General features: G+C 42.8%; 2 protein-coding genes across 2 annotated transcripts; one reads left to right on the top strand and one right to left on the bottom strand.

The window, feature by feature from the left end:
• Window positions 1-601: 601 nt before the first annotated feature.
• On the bottom strand, window positions 602-11,193 carry selenoi (selenoprotein I). The gene is made up of 12 exons (XM_088285443.1): window positions 10,915-11,193; window positions 10,387-10,529; window positions 6,484-6,717; window positions 4,789-4,857; window positions 4,325-4,433; window positions 4,051-4,125; window positions 3,715-3,977; window positions 3,539-3,647; window positions 3,130-3,178; window positions 2,882-3,062; window positions 2,552-2,731; window positions 602-1,978 (listed from the first exon to the last, which is right to left on the bottom strand). The coding sequence occupies exons 3-12, from the start codon at window positions 6,544-6,546 to the stop codon at window positions 1,874-1,876; spliced, it is 1,203 nt and encodes a 400-aa protein (XP_088141569.1). The 5' UTR covers window positions 6,547-6,717; window positions 10,387-10,529; window positions 10,915-11,193; the 3' UTR covers window positions 602-1,873.
• On the top strand, window positions 8,411-18,441 carry agbl5 (AGBL carboxypeptidase 5). Its single transcript, XM_088285442.1, has 16 exons — window positions 8,411-8,900; window positions 9,702-9,971; window positions 10,107-10,278; window positions 10,351-10,517; window positions 10,893-11,070; window positions 11,273-11,451; window positions 11,814-12,378; window positions 12,904-13,073; window positions 13,147-13,282; window positions 13,390-13,604; window positions 13,821-14,026; window positions 14,820-14,996; window positions 16,430-16,566; window positions 16,649-16,701; window positions 16,986-17,086; window positions 17,196-18,441. The coding sequence occupies exons 2-16, from the start codon at window positions 9,760-9,762 to the stop codon at window positions 17,273-17,275; spliced, it is 2,748 nt and encodes a 915-aa protein (XP_088141568.1). The 5' UTR covers window positions 8,411-8,900; window positions 9,702-9,759; the 3' UTR covers window positions 17,276-18,441.
• The last annotated feature ends 4 nt before the right edge of the window (window positions 18,442-18,445 follow it).

Raw genomic sequence — 18,445 nt, 5'->3', positions numbered from 1 at the left:
GTATTAAAGCTTTTACCCTTGAAATTAAGAATTGTTTCTGTACGAGTGTCTCGTGTGAATTTGTTGTCTCTTGCAAGCTTCAAAGTCAAGTCATGCGTGTGGCCAGAATAGAACATGTTGTTAGTTTGCCATTCAAGTGCACTACTCAATAATTCATCCTGCTATGAGATACTGTGTGTATTCTTTGCAAGCGTGTTGGTATGCGCTGGGTGGGTGTACCCTGCAAGGACCACGCTGAGGTTGACTCAACGGTCGCGCTCCCATTCGTTCAGTTTTGAAGTCCGCCTAAAAAGAGCGCAATTGCGCTTTCTCGCCGGGAGGTGGCAATGTTTTCCAATTTCTCATGTTTTGGATTTAACCCTTAGATGCATGAGTGAGTGGACCCTACTCTCTTCCACAAGTGATGACCCATATTAGAATCAATGTGTTTCTATGACATTTTGGTGACAAATAATGAGTATAATAATTAGTAATATATTTAGGACCACACAAAAACTATCTGTTTGAAATATCAATATTTTACACTTTTTAACATTTTTGAAAAAGAAAATGACGTGTCCGCAAAAAGAAAAAAATATGCACAAAGTGTGTCCAAAATTCTTGAGATTTAAAAATGTTTATTTATGAAATTATATGTCCAATACTTCCAGGTTGAGTAGCATTTATTCCGATATTTTCAGGAACTGATCAGGAGTACAAAGCATTGCAGGCATTTTATTTTTTTCCCACGTTTTAATTAAAAAAATAAAATAAACAAACACACAAATAGTGGCGCGCCCAAGGTTAATGGTGGGAAAAAAAATCACTTTAAACTTTCATAGACATTTTATTACACGGAGCGTAAATAGCACCACACAAATCCGCCATGTATTGATCGCACTTGCTCCTCTTTAGACTCATCAATTGTGTTCATCTCATGTATTCCGTCAGTTTCTTTTCAAGATTCCCAACAACCACGCGCATGCACGCACACACTCAGACGATTACAGACCAACAATGTGCATTATTAAACATATTAATCACTGTAAAAAATAGAGGACAGACACAAACGGTACACACAAACACACACTTCCTTGTCTCTTTATGTGCTTGAAACGCATGCAGCCTTTCCCTCAACACGCGTCTCGTTCGCCAAGCATTACTTGTCGAGCTGCAGACTTGCTACTTTTATAAAGAGTTGTTTGTTTTATGACAAAATTAAAAAATAAAAAAAAAACATCAAAACAAAAAAGGCCGGGCGGCATGCGCTCGCTCGCTCCCTTCAGAGTGAGTCCGCTCCGTCGTGCGGCTTTTGGGATGCACTCTTCATTCAAGCAGCCGCTGTCGCCACGGCAACATAAAAACGATGAAGAAAAGAGGAACGAATCAGCGTGACAGACAACACTTCCCTGTATCATCCGCGTCAGATTGCCACCAGCGCAAAGCGGATTCAAAATGATCCACCGTGCCGGAGCCGTTAGTCAGGTCGACTTCCAAACACCCACGGCTAAATTGGCTCATCCTAAAATAATGAATTAAAGAGCGGAATAAAACTTTAGAGTTCAGAGTTCCAGTTCCCATCAAGGCTTATCGTTATTATACATTCAGAATACTATTATATTGTGTGTGTGTGTTTATTGGCTCCCCAGCCCTTAAATGGAACACATTTCCGTAGGAAACACTCGCACCTAATTGGCTCGACACAGTGCACCAATCCTCCAATGAGGTAAGCCCCCAATCACAAAAGGAAACAAGAGTTAGGTGGCTGTGTGTGCGTGTGCATGTTTGTGCGTTTAAGGGCGTCCCTCACTGGATGGAGAGGATACAGTTGCCGCGGTGACGAGAGTGACATGTCGTTGAGCAGAGTGGAAAGTGGGCCCGGGGTGGGTGGAGTCTAGACCTCTGCTCCTTTCAAGCCGATTCGTTCATCCTCATGTCAGTCACTGCTGGGCTTCAGTGAGAAGGCCAAGATGCCAAAATGACTGCTGAGTTGTTGGACCTGAACACAAGGAAAGTAAATCATTGACAATGACATGATCTTGCTCAAAAACAACACTAATCAAATCATGACAAGGTTGAATACTGGAACACGGGCAAAATAATGATACCACAAAACAAAAGTAGATCTGCTAAATGATGAACTCATTAGCAGGTAAACAACTGCACTCCTCACAACAACTCAACACTTGCCAACTAATGGTCGCCGCGTTTCATTAATGAACACTTGCCAAATAACGACTCCTTCCAACAATTCAACAATTGTCACTTACAGTAACAATTGCAAAATAGTGACCTCTCACGACAACTGGAGAGTTGCCATATGATGAACCTCCACAAAGTATAATATATGAACACTTGCCAAATAATGACCCTCACCACGTATAATATGTCACTTGCCGATGGCAAATAATGAGCCCTATCAATAGAATGTGACTTGACAAATACTGACCCCCCCGCCCCCACACACACACAAATTTTTAATACGTGTACATCAAGTCACAAACTTGACCACTCATCAAAGTGTCATGAACTAAGCGTGCGCGTGCATGCGTGCGTGCGTGCGTGTCCTCACCACCGACACGCCGTAGTGTATGTGCGCCAGCACGACGGCGGCCGTCCACAAGTGCAGCAACAGCGTCTCGTCAGCCACCAGGCCCGACACAGCCAGCGCCACCACGCCGGCCATCGGCAGCAGCAGCCAGCTCAGCGGCTGGCAACGCGTGTTGCTCATTTGACACACGATCAGCTTGCACTGCACAAACACAGCGCAAATTAAAATGATAATCATGGCAAAAGGTAACAATCACGTGATAAGGGGGAACATTTGATTATTTCATGTTTTTTTTTTGTCTTTATAAGCGATTTTTTTTGGGGGGGGGGGGGGGGTGATGAAGACACCCACCGTGACGTTGGCAAAGGCCGTGCCCACCATGAGGTAGTAGAGCCTGGGCTGCTGCTCCACAATGTCGGACGGAGAAAAGAGCACCCAAATGGTGGACAGGACAAAGAGGAGCACGGGCGACAGGAAGGGCAGGAAGGCCTCGTACAAGCTGCCGTGTTTCAGCGAGTTGCTGCGGTACGCCCTGAACAAACACAACTAAGTCGCACTCATGCTACTTAGCAGCGACGACGACAACAACAAAAACATACCTGAGGACGTTGTAGAGGCTCATGGGCAACGTCACCAAGAAGGAGCAGGCTGAAAATCAGGAGACGGGAGTTAAAGGGTGAATGTGGAGCGTCTTTTCGAATAATTACAGTATGAAGTCTGCAACATTATCCTTGCGCTCGCTCACTAATTGACTGCTACCGGCTCACTTAGGAGAAAAAATAAAAAAAGATTTGACCAAAAACACGATTCCAAAAGCACGTATCCATCTATACATGTATGATTTTTGTGCAAAAAATATTTTTTTAAATTATTGTCATGTTGAGTTTTGAATTTTAACATCCTGTTGAAAAAGTGAAACAATTATTTATTTTTTTTACATCCGTAAATGCCCTCAATGCGTCAATTAGCCAGCGTTCTAAGAATTCTGTGTTTACGTAAGCGGCTCACCAATGATCATTAAGGTAAAAAGGTCTCTGTAGAGGAACTGGAACAGGGCGGGCCGGTACCAGGTCTCTACGCCCACCACTGCCGTGACCACGTAGACCAGCGAGATGGTCTGGAAGACAAAAAAGTCATTTGAACACGGCGACTTTGTGAATAAACGATCATTTTCTCAACTTCACCACTTGGCTGATGTCGTAGCCCCACGGCAGGAAGAGCACGCCCGTGTTGTACTTCTCCCAATGCGACAGGATGAAAGAGAACAGCACCACCCAAAGGATGTAGTAAAGCGTGGCCACGCCCACGCCGCTAGCACCTCGCCCAAATATGGAATAGACGGTGGCCACAAAGAAAATGCACGCCCAGCTGTCCAGCCCGTGGTCAAACAGCTCCCCGAGTGGCGTGGAGGAGTTGGTGCGCCGTGCCTGCTTGCCATCCACGCCGTCTGTAAAAAGTTAACCGTCACAGTGTGAGGCCAAATCAACGCAAGACGAGGACACGTGAACACGGTCGCTCACCGAGGGTGTAGGCCAGGAAGTTGAAGATCCCCGCCGTCACCCAGACCCAGCTCGGCACATGTTGATGTCCGAGGGCTGAAACACGCACGCACAATATGGCAAAATAAAAATTCACAGTCATTCAAACGAAAAAAAATTTGGAGTCATATAAATATTTCTAATTCATTACCAGCCAAGTTAAAAAAAAAAAAAAAAAAAAAAAAAGATCTGACGTCTTTAGCCATCAATGGCAGTAAACGAGTTACCAAAAACGAAGTGTTACTTGCCAACACACCTGAGGCGTTGAAGTCATAGTCGTAAAAGGCCAGCATGAGGAAGTTGACCACCAGGAACATGAAACCGGTGAATGTGATGAGGTTCGGAGCCAACCACTGTGGTAGAAACTAAAATCAAAGACACATAACCAGTGATGAAAATACTTGGTAAAAAAAAAATATGATCAAAGTCTTTCGCATTTAATCAATATTATGGTTTAAGCCCCACCCCCAAAAACATTTTTTTTTTCCAAAGTTCTTCTCTTTGAGTAACTCACTCACTCTTGAGTTCTCACTCTTGAAAGTGAGCTGTCCAGTCATCCAGCGCCAAACATGATTACATAAGACGTCATAACAAATATAATTACAACCATGGAGGCCATATTTGATCAACACAATATCGGACGTGACGCAACAGCGCAAGGAGTGTCGCAGAAGTGTCAGTGCTTGTCAAAACACACACACATGCTAACGTGTTTCTCACCTTCACCACAAAGTTCCAGAAAGGGTGCATGACGTAGACGGACAAAGGATTGGAGTCCACTGCGCTGTACTGCAAACACACACACACACACACACACATTATCAGTGTAATTTGTCACTGTGACACGCATGCACATAAATTGCCTGTTAACTCATTTCATCTGGCCTCTGTCATTGCAGCAGTTTGTACATTTTTGTAATACATCTGTAAAATATGCAGCAAAATTCAGTTCACGGACAAAAGGTTATCTTGGCTCATGGCAGGGAAAAGTTCAATTTTGCTTAAAAAAATCATTTGTCTATGCATCACACATAGCAAGCATGCAGGTTTTTTTTTTTAAATCATACAAATCTCCCGAAACTTTGATCTAATTTTGAAAAGGAAATACTCTCGCAGTAGAGAAAATGTAATTCAAACAGCAATTATGCAAATGAATTGTACCAAGCAGTCTTCAGAGGGAGAATACAAATATACATTTTATTTTTAATAAAAGAAATTAACACTATATTGTATGCAAATAATAAAAGATGATAAAAACAAATGTTTTTTTTTTACGTGTACTCACTGTAGAAAAAGTAATTGGCATAATTACGGCACGCTCAATGACTGACATTGCCATTACAAGCTGAAGTAAAATGCGGTGACATTATTCTAATTATGGAAGTCAGCAGGAAGGATGAGAAAACCGCATGTGTTGTGTGATCACACGTACGAGCTCAAACGACTGCGCCAACTCACAATATCTCAATTCTTCAAAAAGTAAGTCACAAGCAGGATTTGCATTTGCCATGCTGCTCACTTAACCTCAGACTGCAAGCCTTTCTGGTGGTGGAAAAACAATTCGGGGAATAGAAGACTCAGGGTGACTAAAGTCATTCCAGCTCGGAAGTCCTGATTTACATTTAAGGCACCTGAGTCCAAATCACGTGATTTTCGCTTCCTTAGAAATATAATAAGAAAAAGCGTGCACATCCAAACTGTTACAATATTCTTGACTTTTGTATCTGATTAATAGATTTTCTAACGATGCTGTTTGTAGATGGCTATAAGCAGGGGGGTGTCTATAACCATTTTAATATCGTTCGCAAAGGGGCAGAAGAAGTTGTTGCTTGGAGCTCATTTATTAAATCGCTCAATATTAAATTGAACAAATTTAGCCATTTTTAGCCCGACAGCAGCATTACGTTGTTTCCCTTTTTCAGTGTTACAAGATTCCCCTAATAACACTTCAAAGACCAACAACTGTCACATAGGCGTTCCATCACGATGCGTCTTGATTTTGCACATACTATTAAATTTAAATATATTTTTGTACACAAAGCTTAGATGTCAAACCAAATTTTGTAGAGTGTCGTTTTTTTTAAAGAGTTTAATTTTTGTATTTTAAATAAGGCAGTTTGATTTATAAGGCACATTTCTGACAAAATGTAATTCAATGTGATTCGTAAAAACTAAACGCACTAGTAGAGCACTTTCAGGACAATTCCAGGATGAATGACAAACGTTTAGGGTAACAGCCTTTTTTATGTCAAAAAGGGTCACATTTCAGCAGAACAGTGTCCAAGAGTTAAGATCGATATGTTGGCTATGGAATAGACGCACATACATTTTCTATAATTGTTGCAGGTTGTGAGCTGAGTTAAACCCGCATACATGCATACACACATATACATGGCTAGCTAGTTAGCATGCTACCTTGTATTTGTCGAAGCCTGCGAGTTGCTCCTGCGTGACGTATTCGTACAGAGGAGCCATCATTGAACAGTCCGTCGCCGCTACGCAATACAACAAAAGACGATGAAAGTCCGGGGGAAGGTTCCAGGTTGAAGCTTTGCAGCCGAGGCGACGTTAGGTAAGTGATCATAGAAGCAAAGCAGCCGTCGGTCACGCCGGCTGACGTGAGATCGGAACACTCTTTGGCCGCTCCTCCTAGGGAAAGGGCGACACCCCACCAGGGAGTTGAACTCACTAGCGACAACTATAGGCCGGGTGGCCATATCGCACCATTCATTTCGTGCGGAAGGAGACACACCAAAAGTGAGTTTGGCTCACTAGCGCCATCTAAGGCCCGGATGACTACAGCACCTCATTAATTTCTGTGCGTAACTCTTACGCCAGGATTTACCAAACGTTTTGAAATTTGACAGCAACATCTTGCTGAATAATGGTAACAAAAATAAAATAACATTTACTCACTCTTTTACACCTCAATTGACACCTCAAGACAATTTAGAGTCTTCAGTGAAGAAAACGAGCATATTTTGGGAACTAGGGGGTAAACGTAGGGTCCATCAATATTTAATACAGTTTGGCTATAGTATAACATTGACAACGAGTAAGTGGAACCGAGAGCAGAGTTGCGTCGCGGGAACGCGTCACTGTTGTTACCAGGGTAACCGACGTCCTTGTAACGTGTTTGCGTAGCACGCGTCATACAGCGTTCAAGAAATAAAACGTCACAAAACGTGGCCACATCGCAGTAAACTATCACGTTGGCTAACAACAGACAAGAATATCAATGATCCCCACACTCCTCCTGCCCTAGCTAGATCCTGACATGAAAACCCTCCCCTGTCAGGTGAGCACAAATTTATCAAAACATACAACTCAAAGTAACGATAGAAAAAATAAAATGTTCAAAATTACGACATAGTCAACAAAAACACGGTGGTACAGGTAACAGATCCGGACTTCAACACGTAGTTGTTTTTACAGAAGCACCTGGACGCTTCATTGCCGACTGTAGATAAGTTACCATATTTGCATGATGTGATTGAACGCAACACACGTCTGCGCTATGACAACAGCAGGTGCGCTTTGAAAATTTGTTATGAATGGGTACGTCACTCGTACTTCCGGGTCGTGATTGAGCCCCTGGTACAAGGTTCACTCTATTTTTTTACAATTGAGAGAACAGGGGCGAAAAGGCTTTAACGGTGACTTTAACCTAGCCTTTTTACTACTACCCCAGATTGATTGTGTGAAGTGTCAGCGGAAAGAAAATGCTGCAAGAGATAAAGTGCTTCAAAGTAAGACATGTTAACAGGAAATTGAGTCAAAGACGTGTAAAATCAGACATACATGTATTTGACACGATCACTGAGGAGACTTGTCTATCAATTCAGGAGATTAATGAAATTAGTCACTGTGGATGTAGCTTACTTGCACCTTTTGCAAATTAGGGGAGCTGCCATGCACCACCTTCCCTTAAAAAAATAACAATGAAAGCAAGCTTCACGTGTATTCTATAAATAGACAAAAACATGGTTGAGTTTGACAGGCTTGCTAAGTATGAAGCTCCATTGTGGAGGTTCATGACATGCCATTGCAGTGTCTCGAGGTGTTTCCATTGTTACCGGTTGTGCAATAAAACGATTGAAATTGCACCAATGGCTGTTTCCGTACTTGGTTACCTGTGGAGGGAATCCAGTTGTATTTAGCTAGCATTGGTAGTTTGTTAAATTAGCCAACTCTGGTGACCCAGAAGGATCACTTACATTTACAAGGGACAAGTTCCTTTTGCATATTGCATATTTTTGAGTTCAACGTAAAAAATAAATAAAAAAATCCCTAGGTCTTTGAACGCAACACGCGGACGCGGTTTTACATTTTCGGGGCTTCCTTGAACGCTTCAGTCAACGCGACTAACTGAAGAGTGCATAGAAACAAACAAAAAAAGGACAGTGACATGACATCAAAAGACGGAACTCGATCGACGGCATAATAAATCCGTCGATATTTATTGGTGCGGCGTAGAGAACACATTCGAGCTATTATCCAGCAACGATGTGCAAAAGTCACGCAGAGGCGATCGTCTTTTTTCTTCCTAGCAACGACCGCTAGCTGGGTAGCTAGTTGTCCCTTGTAGCTTAGTAACGTCTCGATAGCGATCAAGGACTAAACAACGTTATCGTTGCATCATGTTTACTACACGGATTGCATGACAATCAAACCCTCTTGTCCTCCTGTCCGGTGGATGTGACAGCGCGAGAGGCTTTAAATCTCCATCCCCGATGCCTGAGCCTGTTTTGTGGGTCAGCGCTTCATCTTTGGTGGCGGCGGTGAGACCGAATCTCAGCCATTGTTGTGTCCTCCCGGATAAACATGAGCTGGTTAGTTGGAAACAATCGTTCTCGTCACATTTTCACACATTGATTGAATTGTGTTAAAGAAGTTTTGTCGAGGAAATGTGTCATTTGGTCCCGGTTGTAGTTTTCCAGCCCGCCTCTGGATGTCGCTGTTATCTGTTTATATTTTCACACCCACCAGGGTGGGGGGGTGTTTTTTTTGTGTTAATTGTCAACAAAAAAAAATCCCTATATTTTGAGAACAATGTAGCGGTGCTAAGAATAGGAAAAGTCTGAATATTTTGAGCGCTAAGCTGTAATATACCTTTTTGTAAAACAGCAGTTGCAGTTTTGAGAGCGCAAGAGAGCAAAAGCAAAAATAAATCATTTTAACTTTAAAGCTAACATATTTATTATGAAGAATTAAACAGCTATACTGTTCGGAAAAAGTAAGCAAATAGGTGATAATACTGAATTGTAAAGAGGGAAAAAAAATATTTTAAAATAGTTTACATTTTATGAATAAAGGCTCCCTCTAGTGGTACGCAAATTGAATCACCGAATTAAATGTTCAAACTGCATGACATTTCTTTTTACTCCAGTACAGTACATTTAACTATAATTCAGTTAACATCACTCAAGTAATTTAATAGTACGTTTTTTCCTCCCGATATACAAGTGCAGTGCTATGGTTTAAATTGAAATTTTGGTAATAATGTGGATACTTGAATAACTAAATCTTTTTTTCTGAGGTGGTACTTGGTGTAAAAAGTTTGTGATCCTCAAAGCAGAAGTATTTTTCCTTTGACCATCAATTTATTTTCCTATTTCTGTATTTGATTTTAGGCTTCATAAGGTTTTGTGGCGCGTGAAAGCCGTCTAAGAGGAAACTCCTCTCTCGGTCATGGATGCTCGCTTTGGCAACATCGTGTTCAGCTCCAAGTTCGACTCGGGCAACCTGGCCCGTGTGGAGAGGGTAAACAAGCGCACGCCGAGCCCTCTAAATGATGGCGCTCCTCCCGGGGGTGCCGCAGTCACCTTCAACATCCCAGACTACGAATTCAACGTGTGGACACAGCCCGACTGTGCCGGCACGGAATACGAGAACGGCAACAGGTGATTGGGACCCAAAGATGGGAAATGAATAGTCGGAAATATTCCAGGAATAATCGTGTGGTTTAGTTTACGGAAAGTGTTATGAGGATGAGTTTTATAAAAGACAGCTGTTATATTTCTTTTTGTGTGTTTGAGGTCATGGTTCTACTTCAGCGTGCACAGCACAGCTCCTGGAAAACTGCTTAAGATCAACATGATGAACATGAACAACCAGAGGAAGCTTTACAGTCAAGGCATGGCGCCTCTGGTACGGACTTTCCCCGGAAAGAACAAGTGGGAGCGGATCCGAGACAGACCCGTCATTGAGGTACCAAACGTGCCTATCAAAAAGTAACACTGACCTAATTATTGATAATAATTTGCGCTTTTCCTTCTACAGATTGTACGCAACCAGTTCATCATGTCCTTCACTCACCGTCTGCCGGAGGTTCGAGGTGCCACCACCTTCTTCTCCTTCTGCTTCCCTTTCTCGTACACCGAGTGTCAGGAGATGCTGCAGTGTTTGGACGACCGCCACCGTCGCGCAGCAGAGCTCGGTCCTGGCAGGTAACAACGCAACTTGTGGAGAAAAAAAAATGAATTCAAAAATGAAGTTATAGAGAAATATGATGTACTTTTAATTTTTTTTATTTTTTTACGAAAAAAGTAAATTCACAAAAAAAAATTTAATTCTTGAGGGAAAATCATGGCTGTTTGTGAAAAAAATAATTTTTATTTTTAACTCATTCACACCCAGCCAAGTAAAAAAAAAAAAGAAAAAAATGGATCTTTGACGTCTTGAGCCGTCAATGGCAGTAAATGTGTTACAAAAGCCACTTTCTGAAACTTTTTTTCAAAGCTCTAATGTTAGCAAAAAAAAAAAAAGTCTGAAAAGTTTGGAGACAACCCAATTAGTCCCGATGTCTCCCTTGTGCGCGTCAGCCCCCCGGACGAGGTGTACTACCGGCGCGAGCTGCTGTGCCGCTCTCTGGATGGCAACCGCGTGGACCTCCTCACTGTGACCAACTGCAGCGGCATCCGGGACGAGCGCGAGCCTCGCCTTCCTCAGCTCTTCCCCGACACGGACACACTTCGACCTCACCGCTTCAAGAACAAAAAGGTACAAATAAAACTTAGCTTGGGAGTGGCCAAAAAACATTTGTTTTTTACTCTCTGTTAATGCTTGCAAATAATGCAAAACAAAACGAACGGCATCAGGGTCATGGCATTATCATTCTAACCCTAGAAGCGAACCCCTCACCACCCCACTTTGCTCACTCACAGATCTCACATATTTATCATGACTTTTGAATCGTCGGTAGGTATTCTTCCTAAGCAGCCGCGTGCACCCCGGTGAGACGCCGTCCTCGTTTGTCTTCAACGGCTTCCTGGACTTCATCCTGCGGAAAGATGACCCGCGAGCCCACGCCCTCAGGAACATGTTCGTCTTCAAGCTCATCCCCATGCTTAACCCGGATGGCGTCGTGCGAGGCCATTACAGGTGCGGATAACATACCCAGCTCGTTGCATAAATAGTACTCTTCATTAGGTACACCAGCACGGTCTTAATAATTACGTAATAGAAGACGGTGTGAAAAAAAATGAGATGTGGTCATTTTGAAGGGAAAAAATAATTGGCGGGATATCAGGAGAGAAAAAAGGTCAGAAATATTTAGAGAATTAATTTTCAATTTAAAAAAAAATATATATTTCAATTGAACAGAAAATTACCTAACAGCCTTTAAATCAATACAGTGGTGCCATGAGATACGAGTAACCTAGATTGTAGTTTTCTGATGAAATTTGTAACGTCAAATTGCAAATTAATAAAAGTAAAAGCTGTTGAATGTTTTTAATGTATAGGACCGACTCACGGGGTGTGAACCTGAACAGGCAGTACTTGAATCCCAGCCCCGAGCTGCACCCGTCCATCTACGCCGCCAAAGCACTGCTGCTCTACCATCACTTGAACAACCGTAAGACAAAAAATAATGCACAGCCCAGTGTGCCCCCGGCCCCTCCCGTTGTCGCCCAGGACCCTCATCCTCAAACGGAGGCCGCTGATCAGCAAGAGGTTCCTGCCCTCACCACCCTGGAAGTCAGCCTGAATCAGCGCGACACAGCCAAGGATGCAACTCCCCCGCAGCCCGAGGTCACCATGGTGACGGAAGGGAACTGCTGGACGACGAAAGACGACGGCAGCAGCTCGTCCAGCTCCTCAGAGATCGTCGTGGCCACTGTGCCGGCAGATGAATCACAAGAGCAACCAAAAGAGGAACCATCGACACTGCTGAAGGCAAAAGAAGAGCAGCAGGAATACCTTCTGCCAAAGGAGGGGGGCGTGGCCTATTATGTGGATTTGCATGGCCATGCCTCCAAGAGGGGCTGCTTCATGTACGGAAACAATCTGCCTGAGGAGAGCCAACAGGTAAACGAAAACTGAACATTTTATAAGGCTAAATATGAGTCCTCAGCCATATTTTATGGAGAATAAAAGGAGTGTGTTTGTTTGTGAAAAAGACCTAGAAGTTCAAAATATTTTGACAATTTTACAAAACAAAAGGTGTTGACATTTTATTACAAAAGCTAAAAGAAAAATTGGAATTCTACAAGACTAAAGTAGCAATTTTTTGCGGCAAAAGTCAATCTTAATATATTAATATTTTGAGACTATTAAGATTTTTAAGAGTATTCCACAAGAAAATTCTTTTTTTTTTTTCATAGATTTTAGAAAAATGGTTGCAATTTTATGAGGCAAATTAAGAGAATAAAGTAGCGATTTTTTTTGCTAGCAAGATTTTTTGCAAAGTGAAAAAAAAAATTTGCAAATAAGGTTTTGCAGCATTGTCTTTTTTTTTTTTGAAGAAGCGTTGGTTAAATTTGTCTTGTAGTAATGTCATTTGTTGCTACAGGGTGCAGCCAAGCATAAAATAGCGTGTCGTCATGCGCACAGGTGGAGAACTTGCTATACCCAAAACTGATCGCCATCAACTCGCCACACTTTGACTTTCTGGGTTGCAACTTCTCTGAGAAGAACATGTACGCGCGGGACAAACGCGACGGCCAATCGAAGGAAGGCAGCGGCCGCGTTGCCATTCACAAAGCCATCGGCATTCTGCACAGGTAAAATACATGAATGCTGTCACACTGATAATTAGATATCATGAAAATAAGCACGTCGTCGCTGTTTCGTTAGCTACACGTTAGAGTGCAACTACAACACGGGAAAGGCTCTGAACCCCATCCCAGCAGCGTGCCATGACAACGGCAGAGCCACGCCACCTTTGATGCCGACGTTCCCGCTCAAGTACACGCCAGAAATCTTTGAACAGGTGCAGTACAACACATACAGGGGAAGATTTTCAAATTTGTTCTGCCTTGTCTGGGGATTACTATGTTGACGTAGCATTACAGCTGTGACGCCCCCTCCCCCAATCAGGTGGGACGCGCCGTGGCCATCTCAGCGCTGGATATGGCCGAGTGCAATCCGTGGCCGCGTCTGATCCTATCGGAGCACAGCTGCCTGGGAAACCTTCGGGCATGGGTTCTCAAGCACGTGCGCAACACCAAAGCCCCGGGAATCCACATCAGCGCACACCCGGCGAACAAGGCGCACCACCCTGGGAAAGCGTCGCCGCCCAAGACCTTCCTCAAGTGAGTTTTCACACACCCACCCACGTAAGACATAGGCTGTGTTTGGAAACATTCACCGGTTCCCAACTCCCTGCCACTTACATTTGCATGAAAAGTGACCTAAAAGTCCACAATGTACCAAGGGAAAACTTGATAGTGAATTGGGAGTTATTCTGAACACAGCCACAATTTTGTACACGCTTTTAAAACCCGTATGTGTGGACAATGGCGTGGCAGTGGTCTGAGCGGCCCAACGCCCGAGGGCTCCTTCGGTCGGGTGCGCTGCAACAGCCAGAGCAGCAGCAGCCTGACGCCCTCCCCCAAGATGCCCAACTCGCCCAGCTTCACCTTTGGGTGCCCCCCGCCGCGGGCGCACTCGCACAACCACAGCAGCGGCGGTGGCGGGCGAGGCGGTGGCCACAAGTCTGCTGGGCCCGTGAGGGGTGAGTTGCCGTTTCCCGTCTCGTGACTGATGCGCACTATACCAACAGAGTTAAAACAAACGAAATTTAAATTTAGACTTTGATACCTTGAGGAGCAGCTGGTCAGCTGACCTGAGGTTCCGAGCATGGGCTGTGTGCTAGCTCTTATGTGTCACATTTAAGAGGCAAGCATCAATATTTTGAAACAAAGGGAGACGGGTGAGGGTGGGCTGGAAAAAAATATATACATGCTTTAAACTGACTAACAAACTTGGTTCACAATTTTAGAGGTAAAAGTACAAGTGGCTTATCTTAGAGCGAAGGTATTGGCTCTTGGTGGATTCAAATGACTGCAAAAACAATTCCAGGCAACCTCTGTGGTTGAGTATAACATTTTACAAATAGGTGAACATTGCTTACCTTGGAGTTGACAAAGGTGTTGATTCCTAAGGGATCCAAAGGAATGGCACCTAGCATAACAGAACAAAATTCACGCTAACAAAAACATAGCATTATTTTACAGAACAATGTTGCTTTTGACAAAGGTGCTGATTCTTGAGCTATTCCAGTGCCAAAGTGTCGACGACATAGTTAATACAATAAAAAATTACCGACAAGTACATTGGTTACCTTGGATCTGACTGAAGTGTCGATTCTTGATGGCTTCTTATTTCTCACATTTATCTGAGTCGGACCTGCGCTGTGATTGGCCGGTCAGTATGCACGGGCGTGGCTTAGCAAAATGTCAATTGCATGGCCCTCGGCATGCTGCCCCCGACCCTGCATGTGTCAGCAGGTGTGTCTGTCTCCGTAGACGCCAAAATTGCGGAGAAGAGACGCCTCCCTCCTCACCACCGCGCTGTCCTGCGTTCCCCCGGCAACAGCCACATACCCGCCCGCCCCCCTCAAACACCCTCACCCACCCCTTCCTCCTCTTCGTCGTCGTCTTCGTCAGTGTGCGCCGCGGCGGCGGTCTCCTCGAGCATGGCAGGTGTGTACTCCCTGCGGTCCCCGAGCCTGTCCGCACTCCTGCCCTCCCTGCAGACGCTCCCCCGGCCCGGACTGCTCTCTAAGCTTGGCCCGTGCCTCCTGCAGGGGCCACCGCCTGCCAACAACTCCCCCGCTAGGGAAACCAAGGACTAAATTATTGAGTCAATTATGAAGCGTTGACTTTTGTGTGTGTGTATCTAATGGTCCCTTACGTTCCCGTCAATATTGGTGCTAACATAAGTAGATGATTAATCTGCTAGCAGCTACCTAAGGCTCGGTACTATTTCACAATGCAAATATGAAATCGAACCTTTAATGAATGAATCAAGCACTAGATAACATTTACAGTACTATTTGTGTGCAGTGGGATAAAACAGTTTCTAATATTTCTGATTGAAGCGTATAAAATGACATTTCAAGGTGAGTGAAATTGTGAATATTTTCTTGGTTCAAATTTAGTCTTAAGTATTTTATACTAATCTTCAAATGATGCATGCAACAAAAATAGCTACCAGAATAAAAACTCCAATTTTTATTTATTATTAATTATTTTATTAATTAATTTTAATTTAACTTGGATTTAATTCCGGAGGTTTTCGTTCTCTTTCGTGTTATTCACCACTGTTGCCGGAATTTTTTTTTTTTCGGTTGGTTTAAGTGTTTCAAAAAAAGGTTGGACATGTTTCATATAATGGGATCGAGGCTTTTTTTTTTTTATGATTAGTTCTTATTTGTCTCTTGTGGCGCAAAATTAGTTTTATGGTCCATACGTGAACTGTTTACGAGATGCTTTGTGATGTTTTCAGTGTTTTGGAGCCAGCTATGTAAATTGAAAGTCTAATGGTAGACGTTACGTTAAATGTTGTGACCTGGTATCTTGTCACGTGGGACTTGTTGGGTTCTATTGAGGAATATTTTGCTATCATATATAAAAAAAAAAATTATGTATTTTAAAAGCTGCACTCTGGCTATTCATGTCTTCAATTGCTGGCAAATATATATAAAAGTGCCAAACGTGATCCAAGGTTATTAGAAAAAGTTACAAATTTTTATAGTCATTTTGTTGAATGTTACTGACACCTTTTTATGTAAAAGTAATGAATATTTGTTAGTTGTTTTTTTGTGTTAATTTATAAAAAAAAAAAAAAAAAAAAAGATGCGGGGGAAGCCAACTTACTGTCACGTACATTGTGGGATTTGTTAGTTATCGTAGTTAAGCTTCTCACTGTGGCTTGTAGAAAAACCTTCACTTTTTAACAAAGTAAAAAAGTTTTGTGCCTTTTCCTCCACTTTGTGTGGTGCTAATTGCTGTCACTAGTAGACGACTTTAATGTTCTCTTGTGATGCTCTTAAAATAAAATAAAGATTACGTTTGCAAAGCATCTTTTTGACTCTGGCTTTGTTGGTTTGTGACTTTCCATGTGTGCTCGGCAGGACTGAGCTGTGCTGACTTCCATGCAGGCTCATCGGCGGCGTGGTCCAAGCCAGCTTTACCCGCACGCCCCGGCCGAAGCGGAAGAGGCACCCGAAGCGCAGGAAACCGAAACATCAGTAACCGTGCTGCTTCAGCGGTCTGCCTCCATTATATTCATCTTTAGATTTACATTTGATTTTTTTGATGGGAGTTCTTACTTTTGTCTTCATCTGTCACAGACGACTAAAGACTGTGGGCCCGAGCACATCTTGGCCTCGGTCAAATTTAGCAAGTGAGTCAAAAAAATTTGTGTTATTTTCCTTATTATGCTACTCGCAAAAAAATAAATACAAATAAAAATACATATTTGGTTTACGGGTGAAATAACACTTTTAAATGCAAGAGCTGAAAGGCAAGCTTCACAACAGCCATTATGCCTTTCTGTGACTCTTCCCGTCCCTCTTTGTCGCAACCTTCTGATTCCACGCAAAAATCACGGAATAATGAAAATGCTTTGCAAAGTTAAGGCTAACATCACTCAACATTTGGACTTGCGACATTGTTTTGCCCGTGCAGGTGCGAGCTGCAGCCACATGTGGTACGCAACAAGAAGGGAGGGACGTCCGACGGTGCCGGGGCACGTCTCGGTAAAAACCGCCCCAACGGAATCATTCAAGGTAACGAACGTCGCAAAGATGGTATTTTGAGCTCTAGATTTAACGAAGATGAGCTTTGATGCTGTGAAAATCATTGAGCCTGCTGATGGTCTTTTTCTGTGCCCCGCAGCAACTGACGACGAGCGAAGCAAGCAGCAGACTTGTAAATCCCTCAAGAGGACCACCACCCGAGCCCATGTTGTGAAATAACTACCGCTGTACAGACGAATCTGGGAACCGCACATTTCCTCAACAACCCGTGGGTTGACTCTCAAATCGCCTCGTCAGACCAATAATGATAACTTTGAAACAAGACAGCTGTCGCATTCGTTCCTAATGAAGAGGCCCCTGAGTGTCATGTATATTTCCATATTATTGAGTGCAATCGTATTGTCGTCGTCAGGTCCAAGTGCCTTCACCACAGTGAGTATAAGCAAGCGGAGATTATCTTTATCACATTTCTATATCGTCAGCAAACTATACTGTGACAGCCTCACACCGACAAATGCAGAGGTACCTTGACAAATGAGTAACCCATGGACTTTTTTTTTTTTTTTTTTGCTTTGGCGAGTAAAGAAATGAAGAGCCACACAAATTTTAATTTTTTTTTTTAAGGACAACACAAAATGAGATTAATCGATTTTATTGGCTTGCTGATTTAATTGGCTGATCTCATTATTTATTTTTTTTAAATACATATTAGAGAACCTTAGCCATTTGAACGGCTTAATGACATTTCAATTAATTTCAAAGGGTAAGATTTGATCTACCAGCCACTTGAGTTAAGATTGGACAAAATCACAAGTCAAGATACCACTGAGCACACACTTGACTGACAAGCACCTTGTTTACCAACCTCACTCTGTAAGATGTTGCCTATGAGAAGAATCCACTTTAATGCTGCTCCTTTATACGCAATGGATGTTGTATAACATATTGTGTGTTTTCAGAAATGCCGGCGGGGTCCGCTCGGGCAACGCCACCAAAAATTGTTGAAAAATAAGTTTTAAGACGTTTGCTTGAACTTCCATCATGTGTTCATCCTTTGATTAACTCATTCACTACCAGCCGAGTAAAAAAAAAAACATGGATCTTTGACGTATTTAGCCGTCAATGGTAGTAAATGAGTTAAGTGTAATAAATACATATCCATGTAATACCTTCCTCCGTGGACCAATAAGTGTTGAATATTATAAAAGTATTTTGTCACCATGTGTATGTCATTATTTTTACTGTGGCTGCATTATATACAAGAACTGTGATTATCATACACTAACTGAAGTTGTTACTGTTTAAAAGTTATTTTACAGCTACTAACATTCATCTACACTTAGCGATAATGAATAGTCAAACAATGGTATGTGGGAAATGCTGCGCAAA

Source organism: Idiotropiscis lumnitzeri, chromosome 21 (assembly GCF_059441095.1).
Source record: "Idiotropiscis lumnitzeri isolate Australia: NSW breed Sydney's pygmy pipehorse chromosome 21, RoL_Ilum_1.0, whole genome shotgun sequence".
NCBI lineage: Eukaryota > Metazoa > Chordata > Actinopteri > Syngnathiformes > Syngnathidae > Idiotropiscis > Idiotropiscis lumnitzeri.
This window is presented reverse-complemented; position numbering and strand designations above follow the sequence as displayed.